Raw genomic sequence first — 22243 nt, forward strand, 5'->3', positions numbered from 1 at the left:
GTATATTTTATTAGTTATTATGTCATTTCCTCTGTGGGTTTACATCCCTATAAACCTATGAGTGAGGTTTTGCCTCTAAATACAGCAACACTGCAACAAACTGAGAAATATAGGATATTACAGAGCATCCAGAAAGTATTCACAGCACATCACTTGTTCCACATCATGCTAAAGCCTTGTTCCAGAATGGAATGAATGATTTTTTTCACCTCAAAATTCTACACACAATACCCCATAGTGATAGTGAAAAAAAGTTGCTTAAAATTCTTAAGAATTTATTTTAAAAAAATATATATATACACAAATAAAATGAACATAAATATTCACTGCCACTACTTTGTTGAAGCACCTTTGGCAGCAGTTAACGCCTCCAGTCTTTTTGAGTATGATGCCACAAGCTTGGCACACCTATTCTTGGGCGCTTTCTTCCATTCTTCTTTGTAGAACCTCTCAAGTTCCATCAGGCTGGATGGACAGTGTTGGTGCACAGCCATTTTCAGATCTCTCTAGAGATGTTCAGTTGGGTTCAAGTCTTGGCTCTGGCTGGACCATTCAAGGACATTCACAGAGCGGTCCTGAATCCACTCCTTTATTATTAGGTTCAGAGAACTCTGGAGCAAGTTATCATCTGGGATGTCTCTGTACATTCTTGCATCCATCTGCTGCTGTAAAACATCCCCACAGCATGATTGTTCCACTGCCATGCTTCACTGTACTGATGGCATTGGCCAGGTGATGAGCCTGGTTTCCTCCAGACATGATGGGCTAGGCCAATTTTTGTTTAATCAGTGTGACAAAGTGGTTGAGAACACCATTTGTCCATAGTCTTAGTTAACATTCTGTTTTGATTTAACCATATTTCATATGTAGTCTGCAATAGGCAAACATCTACTATCCTGGGTTTGTTTATGTTTTGCACTTTTACAGACTATGTAACATCTTGATTTAAATCAATTCTGACAAGTCTGTTAAGTTAACATGTTATTTATTTCGACTGTTAATTTTTCTTGTTTAAACTTACCTTACCTACCCGTGTTCCAGGAACAAAAGAAGGAAATGTAGTTTTACGTCGTGTATTTATAGCTTCCTGGTTAATCTGAGGTCAGAGGAAGAGACCAGGTGTAGAAGGGGGAGAATCTTTGTAATTTAATAAAGTTGATTTTAGAGTGTGTTTATACAGAAATAGATTTATTGGTGAAATATGTATTGACTATACACTGCAGAGTTTTATTGCTAGTAAAGGGTAGCAGTAGTATGGGTTTGAGTATGATAATGTTCATCTTACCTACCAAATGGAATAGTCCAGGGTTGAATGGACTATTTAAGCAGATGAACGTGGGTGTTTGGAAAAAGAAGGACCAGGTCAGTGTAGCTGTGTGCATTTTGACCTTAGTTTCCGTTGATCTAAGTTCAGTTATGTTTATTTGAACTGAGTTAATTATGGAGCTGAGTTTTTAATTTATTTTTGTAAATATGGTTTGGTCACAAAATGGTGAATAAATCACTTGCTACGCTGGACAGCATCTATCTCCTGCACTTCTTTAGCCGCGAAGGTCAAGTCCTACCACAATCAAACCAGATATTTTTGTTTCTTATGGTCTGAGAGGCCCTCAAATGTCTTTTGGGGCTGCAGTGTGCCTTTTACTGAGGAGTGGCTTCTATCTCACCACTCTACCATACAGGCCTTATTGCTGGAGTGCTCCAATACGTTTGAAATGGTTGTCCTTCTGCAATGTTCTCCAGAGCACTGCTGGAGCTGGAGTAACAATTGGGTTCTCAGTCATTTACTGAGGCCCTTCTGCCCCAGTTGCTCAGATCAGCCAGGCGACCAGCTCTAGGAAGAGTCCTGGTGGTTCTAAACTTCTTTCATTTATAAATGATGGAGGCCATTGTGCCCATTGGGACCTTCAATGCAATGGTAACCTAATAGCTGACAGCATTAAACAGCAGTGTTTTTTTAAAACTACTAAGTCTATTATGTCAACCACAAATCAAACATATTTACAGCCTTAATACATTTACTTTGAGTTGAACTGTAGTTCACAACAATTAATTGAAAAGACAAACTAGCTGTAAGCCGAGTGCATTTCTTCACATGTAGCTCACCTTTTCCAGAGCCATTTCAAAACAAAATTGTACTGTTTACTTAAATAACAGAAGGTTAGTATGAGGCAAGTGGTGGAGAAATGCCGAAACTCACTGGATCAAAATCTGTGATTACTAGTTCAGTTCAAACACTTTTATTTGAAAAAACAAAAGAAAAACCAGAGTATGAGTATTTCTGCAGTAAAAGTCTATTCTGTGGGGTTTTTTTTCAGTTACAATCACTGAGATTGACATGTGGTTGGTTTCTACAAATATGTTTGTGTAAACAGACACTCCTTGTATAACAACAGAAAAATGGATGTAACTGACTAACTTGAATGAATGTACTGGTGGACCCCAAAGCTGACACAATGTTGGAACAAGTTTAGAGGTTCTATATCACAGATAAATGAAGGAATGAAGGAGGAATCCAGGGAGTGGAGAAGGAACAGTGAGGAGTGAGCAAATGAGCAGGCTGGCAATAGAGAGGAGGAAGAGTGGGGTTGTAATTCCAGGGAGAGTTATTTTCTTTTCCAGTGGTAAACGATCCAGAGATGGTAAGAGATGGCTGGGCAGAGACCGACTGACTAACACAATGAGTAATACTAAAACAAGTGCTAACTCAATCACTAAGCATGGAAGATTTTTACCACAAACATGGCAGCAGTGGTGAAAAATGGATGCTATGACAAATCCTTAAATACACTGCAAACTAGTGAGCTGGGGAGCAGGTGCACCTGTCAGAAACCTTGCTGAGACTGGTATGCAGCCACACCTCCCAGGGATCTAGGAAGGTGGTAAGAACCTGCTTACTAAAAATCAATGTAAAGAACAGGAAGAATAGAGAAGGAAAAGGGAGAAAAAGGTGGACCTCAGAAGGACTTCAGACCATGGCAGACTTATGTTTTATTTAATGGCTATTTGTGGCTATTAATGACTATTGGTTTTCCTTGTTTCAGTTAAAAAATAGTTTGGCGATGGAGAAAAATTTGCATAGCGAGTTTCTGGAATAAGACAGCAATTCATATTCAAGATTCTTGATGATAGTGTCTCTTTGTTCTCAAGTGGAAAGTTGAAAAAATAATTGACTGGTGGGAAAAAAAAGTCCCCTTTTAGCTGTGGAAGATCTCAAGTGGTTTATATTCATTTTAAAAAGAAGATCGAAGCATGGGCCAAATTATTGCTAAAATCAAAGGTGTGCCCTTAAGGCTGCCTTAAAGGGTCTTCGGTTGAGGAGACATATGCTCATTTTACTGCACACTTAGGCCCATTATCTTTTATTATTTCACATAGCTAAGCAAGAAAAATAACTTCAGGTCAAAGGGGGTTCTGCAAAGCTTTACTCCAGCATAGGCATAGGCATTATTACAAAGAATTCACCAGGGAATTCCTACTAAATTTGATGGCAATCCATCCAGTAATTGCTGAGATTCACAAAGGGAATGCCACAGTGGAAAGTTAGATAAGCAAAGTCAACAGCATAATTCCTCCATGGAAGATAAATGTCTGTACACAATTTTATTGCAGTCCATCCAACATTATTTCTCTCTGGATTACAATAATGAGCTGATTGATCAGCTGATTGATGATGAGTCCTTCTTGAGCCATTCTGCTGCAGGTGTGACTTTATGTGGCACAGCTGGTTTGACAGTATTGTGTTTGGTATTAAAGCTACTTTAAAGGTATTTCCAGTAGATGCTATTTATTATGCTTTTTTACTAGCTTTGTTCATTTACTGTGCTTCCTCTCCTTTTACAAGGTCACTGCTGTATGCTGACTCATTTGCTTTCATTGTAATACCTTCTGTTTTATGGTATGACTCATCTGATTGCAGACATTTTCCAGATGATTCAGTGAGACTCTGATTCAGCCCCGGTTTTGCTCTCATCATACACTAACAACTGTAGTACTGTCTGCCTGTTCAGCTCACTGAGTCTGTGCTTAGTCACAGGTTTTCCTGAGCCTTTTGTGACTTTAATGGTTTGAAGTCTGTGATGATGCACATTCCAAAAGTAATCTGGATTTGTTTGTAATGAAAAGCTCTCAGCTTCTCTACTGACCTAATTTTTGTTTTATATTTAGTTTTGGCCATAGGAGGGAGTTTACTGCTTATAAAAACCTTAATTTTTGCCTTTATGTACAGCGTTAGTTAGACTTACTGTTCTTTAATGATTGCAGTCTATTAGAGAATGCAGCGTTGGAGACAATTCATCGGTGGCCTTCAGTGAGAAACCCGAAGGCACTAGACATTTATTTTTTCATCCCCTTTCCCCTCTAATATTTGTAGTAGTTCAAATATGGAGCTGAAAGCTGTATAGTAATGTAAAAGTTATATATAATTACATGTACATTTATTTTTCATAAATCAGATTCAGAGGTCTTGAAAATTAACAATGAAAAGTCATTATTTATGTGTGCCTATCATGCACATGCCAAGGTGTTAATGCAGTGCAACATCACCTCAGTGTTCATTGTTTTTTTACATAATGGCCCACTGTGATGAGAAAATGAGGTTATGAGAAATCAAAACAAAGCCTCTGTGCTCTTTTCCGTCAAATACTTTACTTCCTGACTCACCTAAATACCAGCCCACACAAACAATGAAGCACTTGAGGTTTTTGCAGCAGAGCTGACCTGTTTCATTACTGATTACTGCCAAAGTCAGGTTTGACCTGCAGATTATTGTTTTGTTGATTTAAGGATTTTAGCTGAATGCTTTGAAGCAACATGGAAGCAACCTAATAAAGTTAAACGGCATGCAAACAAAAAACAAACAAGGAAATAAATACTATAGACTGGTTTTATGAATCCTTTAGGGCTGTAAAGCCTTTGTAATACTCTTGTCAATATGCCAAATATTGGGCAACAGATGACAAAACCTGCTTGTCTTGACAGGCAAATCCAAATGAGTGCCAACCTTTTGTGAACTGTGTGTGGAAATTTGTAAAATGTGGTGTAAACAACAATTAGATTTTGAATGAACTTGAACAAAATGCAAAAATCTATCAAATAAATAGTAACGGTGGCATGAAACAATTGAGATCTTTTTAAAAGAAATGTATAAAATATATGTAAAAATAATTATTATGCTTCCTACATCAATTATTTATATTTATACTTGTTGCTTTCGAATAAAAACAATACATCATTTATTTATACTTATATTTTATTAATGTTCACCACACATGTTCAGGGAAACACATGTCAAATATGGATTTGTTACATGAATATCTATTGTACTATAGATATCATTTATTTAAAAATACATGTTATGAGATGACGTTATGTAGACTGGCATGGCACCAATATAAATCTCTTTTTTATATAATAGAGTTTGGCATGTTACTTTTAAAATTAGATATATTAAGACACAGAATCATGGGCACACATCATGTACAGTACAGTGTACTCAAAACCCCAGAGCAGACAAAACAGCGACCCGCCTCGCTCATTTACAGCAAACAGCATGAGCTAACCAAAAATGGTTTCCTGACGCAAATCAAGTGCTTGATTTGAAGGAGATTAGCCTTTATCAAACTGGCTCCAATGACAGTTATGAGTGTGAAATAACCTAATTTCAGCATTTGTATGAGTGTCCATATTAAAGCAAGACCTAAAATAAACTGCAGATGTCGTCTCAAGATGCTATTTGGGTTTAAATGCTGTACTACCTTCACTGTGGATATTTGAATAAAAGAAGCCTGAAGAGGGGGAATCAGCTCCATTGAACAACAAATCACTAACCATATTTAACACAGTGTAACAAGGTAATCACTCCTGCTAAGTAAGTGAACCCTGTGTCCCAAATCCATACTAAAGCAAAGTTGTGAGCAGTGTAGTATACTCTAGAAAAACTAAAGACTGAGAATGAGAGACTTAACAATCTCTCAGACTTGAACATAAAAGTGTGGTCAACATCTACAATCTCAGACTTTTTTCTTTTTATCCTATTCTCAGATGCAATGATTAAATATACTGAATTCCTATGTAGTCACAATTGTAGTCACCAGTCTATCAGAAGAAGTCATTGGTTAGGTAAGTAACTATTGTGAATGCATCTACTGCAGTACTGTATTTATTTTTGAGTTATTATGCTCGTTTAAAAACTGTTGTTACAATTTACCTAGCAAACTAAGAGGAAAAATATCACTGCAGGATCAAAAGCTTGTATACAAGGTTTGCATCTGACTACAACAATACGAATAAAAGAAGAAGAAATTTAACAAAGTAGTTTTTTAACAGTAAAAGAGCTAGCACTTACACATAAACCAGTCTTCACTAAGAAGATGAAACAATTTTCATTCTCATAACAATTTTTCAGAAGTTTAATTTGACACGTTTCATTCATAACTTCCTCTGAAAATGATATCTGCCACCTTAGATCTTCACATTCATCTTAAAATTAACCACTTCTTCACTCTCACAGTGACATGCACCATATGCCATGCTCTAGTAGCAATGTCATGCTACGTCCGTCTATGCTACTTGTAAAGGACAGCAATTATCCATAAGAGGTAAGGTCAATGTGAGAATATAAACTGATTCTTAAGCATCAGAACAAATGACTAATGCTTTTCTTTATCTGTTGCTTTCAGTATGTAGATTGTATGGACAAGGGGCACAGTGATGAAGCTTAAGATATCAGGATCATTTGGCTTGTTAGAACTGGACAGAATAGGCAATTCTTCTTAAAGTGTCCTGCAAAACAACTATCTGGATGAAATTACATCAACCCATACAGTACTTATTAGTCGAAATATAGAGAAGGTTATCGAGGAAATTATTTTAACACATCTTTGTATGCCGAGTTAGTTTGATGCCAAAATTCTCTGGCAAGATAAAGGTTGTTAACAGCCTCTACTAAGGGTTTACCAGGCTGGTGGCTGGTGTTATATTCCCACCCTGGTGGCGACACAGAGACACAAAGACAACTAATATGCATGTTAGACCTGCAGTATATCTGTGTTTGTTGTTTGGCTGAGAGGAAGACCGATGTTGTACATGTGCTCAGGGTTTGTCTGACAGGAAACATTATGCATGGTATGGAGCAAGGGACTTCACAAATAAGCATAAGAGGAAGCGGTAAGTGCCAGGCGGATGAGGCTCAACACAGCTTTGCTTTTTTTCAAAATTTTTTTCTTCCTTTTTTAGCACAGTCAATAGGCTGCATCAGTGCAAGGCATAAAATAAGCAGATCCCTGAGCAGCAACACACAACCAAGAAAAGTGAGAAATGTAAGTCTGTCTCACAATTTTCACATTTGGGAACATGTCTGCTGGCCCTATCCCTCATGGTATAAAATAAGTTCTTTAATACAGGACATGACAAGCCAGCTCTATTGTCTAATTAGCTATTAATGACATTTCTGCCACTGTGGAAAGCTCGGCATGGCTAGATTTATGTACCATTAGTGAATGATAATTCTCAAAGCTCTGGAGGACATGCTAATCCACTGCATAATTCATTACCACACAAGTCTACTTCTTTAGTCAGCTGATCAGTATTCATAAGGTTGGGCATAGTTTTTGGCACTTCAGTACTGCTCAACTGCAGCTACATTGACAAATCATTCCTTTTGCATTTGGCTTTAATTTGTTTTCCTTATAATTCCCCCCCCCCCCCATGTTATCATAAAAAATGAAAAGAAGATGCACAAGGTGCATTTCAAGTGAGACGTTTTGTCCTAAGCCCATTGTTCTCACCCCTGGTAGTGGTTGCTGCTGTACATTAGTAAAGAATATTTTTGGAATATGTCAAGCCTTTTGTTTCACAGCATACAAGTGTGGAAAAATAACAGTTGTCTTGTCTGTTTGCTCTGATGTCCCCTGGAAAGAGGTAAAGCAATCAATGGTCACATTTCACATTCTAACTATGGCATAAAAACCCAAACCATCAAGACAAATCATCACATATGTAGGCAGCAATGGTAGAAATCAGCATTTGCAGAACAATAAAATATAAAACATATATCTCACATCTAAGTACAAGCCTTTATTTCTGCTGAAAAACAACTGAATGCAACTCTGTTATGCTTTCCTTTTAGCTTCATCTGCCCCTATGATAATGTAAGTATGTTATTCTTAAAGTTGCAATACTGTAACACCTTGTTCACATCTTTACACATTGCCAGGCTGGAAGATGTTGTATTTAATTTGCAGCACATTAGCTTGATTTTAGAAGAAATAGCTCTGTTCCCAAAAACCTAATGGACACAGGAGACTAATGACCTCCAGACAGCATACCGAAAACCAGCTCAATGATGATTGTTAACACAACTTTCACACAGCTTTTAGTTATTTATGCAGCTTTGCAGAGATTAATGTCTTTACTGAATACTTATATTTAAGATTTTTCGATTAAAAGCTTGTAAATTGCAGTTTGCTTCGCAGTTCTCACAAAGTAACCCTTGTATGCTATAAACAATGTTGTGATACTTCTCACATTCTGATGTTTAGGGCATCAAAAGAAAACAAACCAAAAAATGGACAAAGCTGTGAACAAGGTGTAATAATGTCTGATAAAATCTTCTAAAAAGATGCAAGAACTGCTTTGTCAGAAGAGGAGGTGCAGAGACACAGTGATGTTCGAGGGTGAGCTCATGCTCACCCGCCTACTTCCTGTCAAAAAGCTGACACTTCCTCCCAGCAATGCTGTTAGACTCAGCTGCACTAATTATAGCGCCAAGTCCAACTGAGTCTGCAGTATTCTGCCTCAACTGCAAAATTGTGCTTAGGAGTTTATGTCCCAGAAGTGTTAAGGCTTTTAAAATCTCAATACCAGACATTTTTCTAAGTACTAATGAGCTATACCAATGTATAGCTCATTACAAGTATAACAAGATGAATGATTAGATGCAAGAGCAGTATTAAAGGTTTACACATTCACAAATAAGCACAATCAATCAATTTCAAAATAAGTAGATAAATGGTAGAAAGAAGTGGCCTGGTATTGGTGTTTTTTGCCAAACTTATAAGATATGTTTATCTTTTTTTGTCAGAGAGGAAAGGTTCGCAAAGCACTTTATGGTTGAATTACGTTTAAACTTGCAAAACATGTGAGTTCATGGACACTAACTCCTAATCACTTTATTTTAAATGGCATTGTATCCGTCTTCTATTTTTGATCTGATTAAGACAGCTAAAGCTGCGGCTATTTTGTTTTATTCTAAAAAATATAGAATAAACCCCTTATTCACTGATATTTTCTGGACCCTCTCTAAAAACCGAAATAGAAAAAGGCAAATTGCCGCTGTACAACGCAACTGTGCACTTTAATGCTCTGCGAACCTCATCTCTGAGCAATGGCTCCTTGTCTTTCCTGTCATTGGGAGCCAGTAAGGATGAGGAGTTAGCATTAGTTTTAGCTGCAGTTAATGAAGCCACAGGGTAGCCATGGCGAGCAGGAGTGATGGCCCCAAGGTGAAGGCAAGGGAGGCAGCCAGAAGCCTCCCATCGTTTACCAGCCTGAAGGAAATGACCTCCACCTTGAATCCGTCTTCGGTGGCCATGCAGCGAAAGACACCTTCCTTTAGGGGTGTGTCAACAACTGGCCCCAGGACACAGAAGTCTCCAGAAAAAATGCAGGGATAGTTCTTAATGCAGTTGTCCTTTTCCCAGCGATAAGTGGCATGGAAGGAGTGCACAGGGCAAGGGAGAAAGACTGATGTGTTAGACTGCACGAATACTTCTCTAGGGGAAGTTCGACGCAGCTTCAGAGCTGTCAAGAAAGAGAAATAAGGAATTTTATACCTGAAATTCACAATTTAACATTACAGCTGTAAATGCTGAGAGAAGATCTCTCTGTGGACACCTGATAACCGAACCCACGTAACGCTTTTTCATCTTTCATATTTCCAGCTCTGAACCTTTAGCATTGTTTTATAAATTGTTGCTGAGGGAGAATAAAAAAGCAACAACAGTAAAACAAATCTGACAACTGTCAAATGTTCAGGCACCCAAAAATCTGAAGTCTGCATATTCATCATGCCTCCTGTTTGTTTATAATTATTTAAAATCAAGTGCAAATTTGATTGGGAACATTTACACAGCACAATATTATTATAATTTAGGAGCCCAAGGCAAATTCTATATTATTTCCTGTCTCTTCAAGTATTCAAAATGGACCCACAGATCATTTTGGGGCTGAGGCCTCTGGTGAGTTCATCTAATAATAACTTTGCAAGAGAAAGTTGTGATTAAGTTTGGATGATTAAGTTTCTTGAGACTTTTAGATGCTTACTCGGTTACAGTAAGCAGAATAAAATGTGACTGGTTCAACAGAAGTAAAAAAACTAAAAGATCTTGAAATACACATCATATTCAAAACCACTAAGTACTGGAAAATACCAAATATAGAACTCACATTACTCACATAACGTCATCCAGCCTCTGGTGGTTATCAGATTTCAATTTTCACTATTTTCTCATTTTTTCTTGTTGACTTGTATAATTCCATATTCAATATTTCTTACTGTTTTCCACTACACAATTCACAGTTAAAACAATTATAATGTAACCAACTGTCCAAGAAGTCACTGAAAATGATAACAAACCCCCTCATCTGATTTTTCAACCTAGTTATAAAGATGAAGGAAGCAAGGCTGCTTTGTCTTAAGACCAGAAACTAGCTCTGCATTTTGAATATTATCACTGTAAACAGCATGCCCTTTGAGGCGAGAAAGCCTGGCAGGCAGTAGCGTGCTATGAGATTTCGCACTGCTTTGCGTTACTGCTGTTTCTTGGATTAATCCTGATATGAGTTTAAAGGCGTTTGCTTCTCATAATCTTTGTATACTGTTTTTCAAGAAAATAGATCAACCTCTTACTGTATTTATAGGAAGGTCGTTTGACACCAGTGGCACAACTTGGAATAAATGCAATGCTAAGGTCAGATCACTTGAGTAGATCGCTTTCTCTTGAGAGACTACAAACTTCAATCATTTTATGAGGTCATAACTGGATTTGAACTCTGAAACAGGGCAAGCTATAATATGTTAAAAAAAATCTCTCCCTCTGGGTTTTTGGAATCTGCTCAATTATATGATAATCATCTTTTTTACTGTAGCTGCTCAGAAAGGTTCCTATTTTGGTTTAATTAAGATGGAGAGAAAGTGGGAGAAAGTTGATAAGGGCTCACCAGCAGCTTCCCCGCAAACTGAGGAGTTTGAATGGTCCAAATTCTGAATGATTCCCCTGTTGGAAAATAAGACAGAGGACAAATTTCTTATTAGTGCCACAAATGGCTTATGAGCCACTGCATTGTTAAAAATTAAAACATGCAGACAAATGACTCCAAAATGTGGCAGAGGAAGGACAAAGGAGTTAAAGGCTTAAAACTCTATACAATTAACTTTTAATTTTTTTTCTAACTGAAAATAAACAACATGTATTAAACCAAGTGAAAACTTATTAATCATGTCAAACAGTGAAAGTAGCAGTAGCATGTCATCTTCCCCCCCCCCCAGAAACTGAAGCTACTTTGTATTTTCAGCCATTTTCAATCAAAAAATATGGAATATGTTTTTTCTGCTGGAATTGATGCTGTGTTGTTAGGATTACTAATGAAAGCTTGTTGTCTGCTCAAATAAAAACAGACGATAGCTCTGGAGCAGTAACATCACATCTAATCATACCCAGTTGAGGAATTGTACGCGGGTGGGATGGCGATGCACTTCCTCCTGGACTTGTCCCAGCCACAGTATGGATCCCGGGAAAGGATGCACTCTCTGCAGGTGTCACCATAGCGACCGCAGTCAGCCAGAGGCAGTCGCTGGACCTCCATCGCTGTAGCAACATACAGGTGTCCCTTTGGAGGATGATGCAATATAGTAGCATCAATATTAAAGCCATAAATAGCAGACAGAGCCATCTTTATACTTAAACCACTGCAAGTAGTCATCTTGATTGACAGTGAAACTAATACCCAAATTAACATAATTTCATGGGACAAACTAAGGACAAATGACTATTTCATATTAACAATTTCAGCCACAATTATATCAAATTACAATAAGAAAGCAAATAGAGGATGTATTTGTAGATTAATTATACTTAGAAAATGGAAAACAAAGGCAATTGACATGTGGGAAACTTATTCAGGGAACAATTTTAAATGAACTATTCCTCATTGTTATTATTATAGCTCTTGTTGCATAATATCCACCAAAAAAAATCCCCCATGGAAATAAAAATGCTGATGGTGGGAAGATGTCCTTGCTATCTCTAGAAGTTTTCTGCACTGCATAGCTGATGAGGTGGCACATATATATAAATGTATTCCAGTGCGTCTTTAATCATCTTGGAGAAAAGGATGATTAATTTGTTCAACATGTGTTGTATTATATATATTGTTCAAGCTACAATATATATATATAATATAATAATAATAAAAAAAAAGATTGTGAGATAGACCAGCTGCACAAAGCTGATATAATAATATAATATCCCAAAACTCTCAATGTAATACACTCATTGACCACTTCATTAGATACATCTATTCAACAGATTCTTAATTCAAATATCTAATTAGCCAATCACAATGGTGCCACTCCTGCCAGCTAAGAATAGAAAACTGAGGGTACATTTCACATGGACTCGCCAGAATTGGTCAATAGAAGATTGGAAAAAAATTACCCAGTCTGACGAGTCTCAATTTCTTCTGCAACATTTAAAACATAGGCTCATAATTTGGCATAAACTTTATGAAAGCATGTTTCCATCCTGGCTTGTAAAAATGGTCCCTGCTGGTTGGGGTTTAATGGTGTGTTGTATGTTTCCTTTGCACACTTTGAGTACCTTAGTACTAAGTAACTGCATTGTTTGAATGCCACAGGCTACATGTTTATTGTTGCTGACTATGTTCATCCCTGTATGACCATAGCGTACCCATCGTCCGATGGCCATATCCAGAAAGATAATGCACAATTTAAAAAAGCTAAAAAAGTAGTTTATTTAACATGACCATGAGTTCACTGTATTCAAATGGACTCCAAAGTCACCAGATCTCAATTCAGTACAGCACCTTTGCAGCTGACAAATCTGCAAAGGTGCTGAAAATCTGAAAAGTATTCACATTTACCATGATTCTCTGAAAAAAACAAACAAACAAAAAAAAACCTTAAATGCAATTTCAAAGAGAAACTAGATCCATCTTAACATACTGGGGACTGTAAATCATGTAATTGCTAAATTACTACTAGGGAGGTGTACCTAATGAAGTAGCTTGTGCGCTGTGGCAAGGATAACCAGCTCTAGTACAATTAATTTTCTTTGAATGTTTCACAGGCTGTGGCTCTTCCTAGCATAGTCCAAGCCCTAATGCATATTTATAATGACAAATGTAGCTAAAATCACACTCTACCACACAAATCAACATAATTACTCATACCTTTAGGGGATCAATAGCCATGTTTAGAACAGGGCCCTCATTGTGAAACAGAGAGTATTGAGATATGATGAAGACATCCTCACTGGTATGAAGAACTTTGAGAATTTTGCCTTGTTCTGTGTAAGACAAAGGAGAAAAGAGGAAACGATTACATATGAAAAAGCCACACATTCTTTATGGTATTTTTTTTTCAATTTATTTGCTAAAACTGAGTTGCAGCCCCTGTTATGCTTCTGTTGAGGTTTTATGACAGATAGGCAGTCCAAATGCAAAATGGCAGATAAGAATTTCAGCTCAAAAATAGCTTTTCTTTAGTTGAACTGTGCAAAATGATTACCTGGAACAATAACATAATACAGGAAGTCATGTTACCAATGGTGATGTAACCTTAAATGTCTGAGTTCTATGGGCAGCAGGGGAAATCAACCCAGAGGTTTGGATTCTGGATGAATTTTGGATCGGTTTCATAACTTAGGCACTTTGTTTTGTTCTTGATAAAAATGTCACAGCTTTCAGTAACTAAGAACATTTAGTATCCCCTCTGGATACTAAATGTTCAAAAGCAAAGGTTGCAGTTTCGCATTAAAAGTATATTTCTTGCAAACTGAGCTGAAACATTTTGGCCATAACACAGACTTATGGTAAATCTCAATTTATTGCCCTGGGTTTGCACAAACCAGGTTCCAAGTGTTCCAAATGGTCTGTCCTTATTAATTAAACAAATTACATCAACATGCATCAGTAGAACACAATGCCATTTGGCATCAATAAGGTCTTAAAAGGGCCCCGTGTCAACATTTTGTTTGAAGACTTGCATTATTTCAACTTTATTCTTACGCATCTCATCATGCATATCTCATCCTCTATCAAACTACCACTCAGCAATCCTCATGCCAGATAGTATTCCAACATCAAAAAGAACATGGATTAAAAACAGCCAGTGGCTGTTGGAAGATTAATCCTCCAATATATAATAATAATTACTGCAAGTTTAATGAGTTCAAGAATGAGACAAGAAGTCATACTTTTAAGTAACTTTCAAATTTGAGCTTTTAGTGTGAAAATGCTTCTGCAAGCCTCGATTTATTATTGTTCTATTACTATGAGCCACCGAATTTGCTGCAAAACAACTTAGTAAATTTACTTCTACTACACGTCTGTTTTTCTCATTACTGCTGCATACAATATCACAGAGCTCGAGTGAAAATGCACTGAATGTGTTTTTTGTATTTCATTAACTGTATCTTTGCTACTAACTGTTAGCTGCTCTCTCTTTTGGATTGTCTGTATTTGTGTTTTCAACATGGAAAGGGGATTTGTATTGCTGCACAAATGAGCAAAGTCATGTTCACAGCACATCGTCCATGTAAATACTTGATCCAACTGTCACTTAGAGAGAAGGAAGTAAGCCCTATTTGGAGGATTTAGTACACCATTCTTCAACTTTGCTATTTTATGTTGGTTAAAAATGTTACTTTGCATTCAGCTTGAGTTTGAAAACTGACAAGTCACTATTCTAGCTTTGAGCCACTTTGATTTGTACAATCAGGTTACACTACTAAACAGCCAAGTTCAGCATTGCTCTCAGGTTTTTCATAATCTCTTCTGCTTATTTTCCTTGTTTTTAGTTCTTTTTACTGCGAACTGTTTCATAAAAATTGAAATCTAAATATTCTACCCTCAGTGCAGTACATGCACTTCGATGGTCCTTTGTTGCTGCCAGAAAACAAAACAGTTCAAACTTGTTTTATTCTTTTGTTGCATCTTTTTTCCTCTCTCAATTTTTTTCTCCCTACTGTGAAAATGTGATTACTGTGATACCTTTTTTTTTCTCACATCCTCATTTCCTGAATGCTCCTTCTGTGAGGCTCTTTCTCATTTATAATTAGACAGGCAGGTTCTTGCTGCCACTTGGACTTCTTTTGTCCTCAAACTGCCTCGTCTCTTTTTCATAAACTTCAAATCTTTTATCCCTTGTTGTCAAAGATAACATTCCACATTTTATCTAATTTATTCTCATGTGGTTCTTTAATCCTGTCAAATGCTATTTTCAGCTCCTTTATCTAAACAGTGTATATCAGCACAAAGACAGCCGCAAGATATTCTGAGGGGGAAAAGGGTGACAGTGCTGAACTCAGTGGCATCTGCTGAGTAAATCAGTTTTTTTCTTGTTGTATTTAGCTTTTTCAGATGGGGTTTGCTGACACATCATACTCATTTACTGTAAATTCTTATCCCAGTACCCTTTTAAAACTTTGCAGTTATGTGCACCTATTATATAAAAGCTTTCCAGGTATGATAACGATAATTAAAATGGACCTGTTTTTGGTAACAAGATTTAACTCTCTTCTCTCTAAGTTACTATACATTCAGTACATTCACTTCCCCAGATTGTTTTTCTAGTCAGATAGCCGATTGGTCTGTGTCTTACCTACATCGTGTGCCACTGTCTTAATAGAAAATAACATAAAGTCATCTTGAAACAAGTGCATGGCTCTGACATTTCTTCCATCCCTCAAGGGAGATTTCTGCTATATCACCTCGATGACTGAAATGGTCCAGGCAGTTCTGCATCTTGTAGTGTTCACTGTGTCACTGAGGTAAAGCAGAAAAACAAATCTTTCACTACTGTCCTTTATCTTTGCTCCATTTCAAGTAGTCCCCTGTAACAAAGGCTAAATGCTCCACTTTTTCCACTGCCTCTCAAAGGTTGCAATCTATTTTTCCTTTGTTGCTTTTTCCTAAGTGACGCCTCAGGATTCTTGACACAAGATACTCACAGTCAGAAGTCTTTGGGCTATTGAACTTCAGGGGCCAATTGCACTTAAAAGTATTTTTTTCCTTCTCTCCCCTTTGTATACATGAATAACACTGAGTCTATATGTCTTTATACAGTGTTGGGGAGTAACGGAATACATGTACCGCCGTTACGTATTTAAAATACAAAATTTGAGTAACTGTATTCCGTTACAGTTATCGTTTAAAAGGGTGGTATTCAGAATACAGTTACTTTGTTGAAATAAATGGATTACATGGCGGTCTTTTCCTGTTTCACATATTAGGCTATGCTCTCCCTATTTTTGGCAATTCCACGCCGGTGGAAACCTAAACAAAACGCACATTAAGAGGCTCTAATGCTTGTGTGTCAGTGCCTATGTCACCTCTATTTGCGCCCCGCAAAATGACGTGAAGAAATATTTTTTTAAAAATATTCACAAAAATGATTTAATATGAAGGCAGTAGGCAGAGTGTTACAGGCATAGCCCTAAAGACTATAGCCTCATGGGCAGTGTAGTCCGTGCTGCAGGGAGAATGGACTGCCATACCTGTTATGTGTCTGTGAGCGCAAGGGAGGGAGAAAAAGGACAGTGGAAAAGTAAGAGTTGTCACCCACCAGCAACGGGAGCTGGAAGTAGGGCTGCCACAAACGATTATTCTGATAGTCGACTAGTCACCGATTATTTTTGCGATTAGTCGACTAATCAGATCATGCATCCATTGGACGTACAACGTACAGCTTATTGCACCAGCATGCATCTGCTCTTATATAACTATCATTAGCTTACAGCTTTAAGTGTTTAAGGTATGTGCTAACTAAAAATAAAGACAAGATGATAGTTTATTAAATTTAAATGAAATTTGCAGATTGTTTCGGTGAAGTTAAATAAACTCAGCCGTCTGCTCCTTGCTATCTAAAATATAACAGGACACCGGAGTATATTCTCGAGCACCTCACACTTCTGCTAATCAGCTGTCTGCGTGATGTTTATTCAGCTGTGTAAAAACTATAACTTCAATCTCAGCCAAACCGATTTACTCAGGAACAAATAAAATACCGAAAAAAGCCAAACAATAACATTTTTAAGTTATCTAAGTGACTTATATATCATGTTTAACCTGCGAAAGACGGCGGTGGGTTTGAAAACGATTTGCTGGGAGTCCGGTGTTCTCACCGGCTCTAGTGAGCCTTTCCCCCGGCTAGCTATCGAGCTGGTGGGTAACAGACGTCTCCGAAAACGTCGGGGCGCTTTTGAAAATATGTGGTGTCTTGATAAACTGAGCAGATATTTGAAGTTTACACAGCTACATTCTCACCTGAAAATATGTTAAACGTTTATTTTGTGACCCAGAAAGAATAATAAGAGTAATATTAAAACTAACTAGCTGCCGCCATTGTTGGGCTGCGCTGAGCCGCGCTATGAATTCTGGGACATAGCTTTTTCTTCTTCGGGGTTTAACGGTAGCTGGCATCCTTGTACATGCAGTGCTGCCATCTTCTGTTTCAGTCCGTTATTACACTCTTAAATCCTACTACTTATTCCTGCATCTTTTGGGATCTTACAAAGCTTCAAACGACACATCGACTATTAAATTAGTCGTCGACGATTTTGATAGTCGACGTAATCGTGACTAGTCGACTAATCGTGGCAGCCCTAGCTGGAAGCATGTAAATAATAATAATAATAATAAATAACCACTGCAGCCAAAAAGAGTGCCTGATGAGCCCAGTTGTAAGTAAGCTATTAAGTAGGGGTGGGTTTTAATAATCGATTCATCGATGAAAATCGATTCTAGCTTGGATAACGTGAAATCGATTCATTAAAATCCTGAATCGATTTTTTAATATAAATTTATTTTGCCCGAAACGCCAGAATCTCAGGTGAAACCTCACAAAATTTCAACAACCACCAAACAGCTAAGACAGTAAATGAGAGCAGGTACACGGATTCTGCACAAGGACGTAAACACACAGCGCGGACCCGCGGATCAGAATCAGTGAGATGTCGCCTTTCTCACCCGACGGGCGCTGCAGCTTTAAGCGGCTGCGCGCGCTCCCACGGACGGCAATCACTTTCTGGCACAACAGCAGCACGGACACGGTCGGGGCTGAAAGCCGACAGCTCGCTGATTCTGATGTTTCGGCGGGTCCGCGCTTTGTGTTCACGCCCTTTTTGCGCTGATTCTAAAGCTGTTAGTTTGATCTCTCTCCAAACAATATTGACCGAACCAGCAACAAAAGAAGATCCAAACTACGCTTCACGTAAACATCGTCATGAAATCACTCTTTTACTGTTTTGCTTCACCCACGATAAAATCACACTTCATGCACAGCTGTCTCTCCCTCTCTCTCTCTCTCTCGCTCTCTCTCTGTATACTTCATGAACAGTTTCCCGTCTAAAAATCTGTTTTCTGCATTATTCGCTTGCTTGTTACGCACAAGTCTACTGTTGTTTACAGCGCTGTCGGCCGCTGTTTTTTTTTTTTTTTTCATACTTCCGAAAAGAAAACCTAATTTCTGCCGTTCAATACTGAACAAATTTAAATTTTTTAAAATTATGCAAAATGCAGAACGCTTAGCCGTGTGTCTAATAAAACCGCTGTAACGTCAGAGGTAACGTTCATATGTTGATTAATGGTTGTCTTTCGTTTTTGATGTACTGCAGAATATTTTTATAAAATCCCAGGCCAGGAAAACCACCTTCATGTTTTTCTGTGTTTTATCTTCAGCTACTTTGACACAAAGGCGTCTGCTGTGAGGCGTACACCTTTGATAAAGTCTTGCGTGTGTCAGCTTCCTTTTTATAGATACAAAAATATGTAAATGTACTGATCTGAATTATAATATTTCTAACTGTCAAAATTTCCCAGATTCAAATCGAATTTAATTGAATCAAATCGTGGATCGAATCGATTCGGGACCTTGTGAATCGGAAACGAATCGATTCTAGAAATCAGTGACGATACCCAGCCCTACTATTAAGCCTCGACTGTACACTGTGTTCGTGTTTTCCTCCGAAACAGTAAGTTCCATTGGAGCAGCCTTTCAACACCTCTCTCTGTCTCTCGCTAGCAAAGTTGACCCAGACAACAAAGTAAAGCTAGTTTTCAGCTACGAGCCCGACACGGAACCCGACGTATTAGCCAGAGGTCCCTTTACTATGGTTCGGAGCCGCAGACCTGTTTTATATACGCACGGAATACTTTTCTATATGAGATCACTGGAAAAAGAGCAGCCTTACCTAATGTCCACCCTACTGTTACTCATTTTATATTAAGATTTAAAAATCTAGTTGGTATTGGTATGGCGAGTAACCTTTAGTAATAGTAATAAATCACACAGCAATAGTACATTCATGTAGTTGTAAAAAGCTTGATAACATATTAAGTAATCCAAAGTATTCAGAATACGTTACACTCATTGAGTAACGTAATGGAATATGTTACAAAATACATTTTGGGGCATGTATTCTGTAATCTGTAGTGGAATACATTTTAAAAGTAACCTTCCCAACACTGTCTATATAGATATCAGAATATCTCAGGGATGTTTTTCATATTGAATAAACCTCTACGGTTTTTAGGCAGGATAAAACAAAGAGAGTTCTTTGTGAACTAAATGATTCTTGGGGTGGTAAATAGGAATCTATCATATCCATCATAAGCTTCCCTTACCATAACTACAGTCTTTCTTAAACATTAACATCTTTGAATTCCCTCATTTAAAACTCATCCAAAACTGCTAACTTTTATTGTCTGCTTACATGAGCAGAAAAGGTACAGAGAGAATACTTTAAAACACTGGGATTGGAGAGTGAAACCCGTGTTCATTAATCATTTTTCTGAATCAATTGTGCAATTCGGGCAACATGGTGAAACAGTAGTTGTTGCCTCACAGCAAGAACGTCCTAGGTTCAAAACCACCAACTCTCCACGTGTTTTTGGATTAATTGGTGATTCTAAATTCCCAATAGGTGTGAATATGAGTGTGAATGGTTGGGAATGATCTATCTCTCTGTGTTAGCCCTGTGACAGACTGGCAACCTGTTTAGGATGTATCCTACCTCTCGCCCTATTGGAGCTGGAATAGTTTTCAGCCCTCTTTTCCACCCTGAATTGGATAAGTGGAAGTGTCAATCACAGAGAGAGAAAGAGACAACCATTCATTCTCACATTCACACCTTCAACTAATTTAGAATCACCAATTAACCTTACATGCATGTCTCTGGATTATGGGAGGAAGCTGGAGTACCTAGAGAGAACCCAGAAAGGCACAGGGAGAACATCGAACTCTGCACAGAAAGGTCCCAGCTGGCAGCCTAGTTTGAGCTGTGAACTTTCTTGCTGTGAGGTGACAGTGATAACTGTCCCAGAGTGTCTTAAAACAGTGCTATTGAATCTTACAGTGGATTCGACAGAATTTCTTTGTGTCAGTTTTCACATTTAAGCTCTGGCCTTTGTGTGTTTCCTTCTTAGGTGTTAGTGCTCATGCCTTTATTAGTTTCTTTTGCCTTGTTTTCGTTTCACGTTGAGTGTTAGTTTTCTATCATGTTTTGTTTTAGTTCGCTTCCTACATTTCTCTGTCTGATTTTGTGTCTATTTTCATATTGATTGAGTATTTTGTTCTTCTGTGTCTTAGATTAAGTTACAATTTTTGGTTTAGTAAACAGCTTTTGCTTGACTCCTCCGCATTCTGCATTCTGGGTCTACTGTTTTACTCTCCACACAGCTATGTTGAGACAGTTTTTCTGCTGAAGGGGTTATTTGATCTCTCCTTTTATGCCTGATGCCTCAGCAACTTTCAAAGAATCAGTTTCCCGCCACCTTAGCTTTGTTTCAATCAGATTGGGATCAGGCTGCAGCTGCCCTCGGCCAAGACTTTGACTTTGGTCTGAAATGCAGCCCTGGCTCTCGGTTTCTTCTCTACATGTAGCCAAGACTGTGGGATACATTTTTTAAAAAGATTATTCCATCAATTAGATTACTACTAAAACGGCATCCAAATCCACACACAGGAGCTAGAGACAACACTTTGTCTATTCCATGTAATTTTCTTCCTTGTGAAAACCCAGCACCTACTGTACATTATCAGACTCAACCCCTGGCTGAGATTTGGGTACATTATCTATACCACTCTAGCACTACAATGACTCTGCTGTATGAAAGCAGTTTTGCGGCAGCTTGCAGAAAATATCCTTTTACAGTTATTGAAGTAGCCAGTTATTATATGCATAAATTCTGTTGAAATATTTGTTGGCTAGAGATCAAAAGACTAAGAAACTCACTCTGTCAAAAACTGTTGTGTTTTGTCAGTTTATATCTTATAGTGTAGTCCCACTGAGACTAGTTAGATGGGTTTAAAAAGCAAAATATACAGTGCACTATTTAGCTAATTAGGAGTTGGGCACCACCCTGTCAGCTTGTTCTAGGTCAACATGTTAAAGGGAGTTCAATTAGCCTTCAAATACATCACTTCGGCAAAGAGCTGTGACTAGAATAAACAAGAGGTTGGCGCAGAAATTAGATGAGAGGAAGTTGAGTAAGTGATGTTTTCCACTTCCATAGAAACTGCCATCAAAATGTTTTGCATAACAGCACCAAGAGTCTTGTCGTTCTACTTGAGCCTTTAAGTGTGAGTGGGAGTGCTAAATCCCTCCCTCTCTTCACTTTAATTCCCATGGTCTTTTAAACCCTAATTTTTGTTACTGACCTATTGCCAACAACCTATCTGGTTGTCATTTTGTTGCTGTTGTTGCAACTTTTTCTTTTGATTGCTTCTGTACAATTTATCTTTGTATAATTAAAAAAAAAACTTTTCATCAGACGATCCTTTTTCTAAATACTTTAACATATGTTTTTCTAAATATACTATTCAGGAAAAAAATACATAAAAAATACTAACTGTATTATATTCAGTGTTACTCAACAAAACTCATGCAATCCTTTTCTGACAGGACAAATTATTTAACCTGACTTTTTACCATCACTAGGTGTC

General features: G+C 37.7%; 1 protein-coding gene across 1 annotated transcript in view; it reads right to left on the bottom strand.

Moving 5' to 3' along the window:
• Positions 1–5267: 5267 nt before the first annotated feature.
• Positions 5268–22243, bottom strand: part of si:ch211-113g11.6 (uncharacterized protein LOC559008 homolog) — a 46585-nt gene continuing 29609 nt past the window's right edge. Inside the window, exons 11-14 of the mRNA XM_063487954.1 lie at positions 13471–13586; positions 11717–11889; positions 11221–11276; positions 5268–9801 (exon numbers count right to left, since the gene is read on the bottom strand). Coding sequence (XP_063344024.1) covers positions 9455–9801; positions 11221–11276; positions 11717–11889; positions 13471–13586 — 692 coding nt within the window. The 3' untranslated portion in view covers positions 5268–9454. The remainder of the gene's footprint in view (positions 9802–11220; positions 11277–11716; positions 11890–13470; positions 13587–22243) is intronic.

This window comes from Pelmatolapia mariae, linkage group LG10_11, assembly GCF_036321145.2.
Source record: "Pelmatolapia mariae isolate MD_Pm_ZW linkage group LG10_11, Pm_UMD_F_2, whole genome shotgun sequence".
NCBI classification, from domain to species: domain Eukaryota; kingdom Metazoa; phylum Chordata; class Actinopteri; order Cichliformes; family Cichlidae; genus Pelmatolapia; species Pelmatolapia mariae.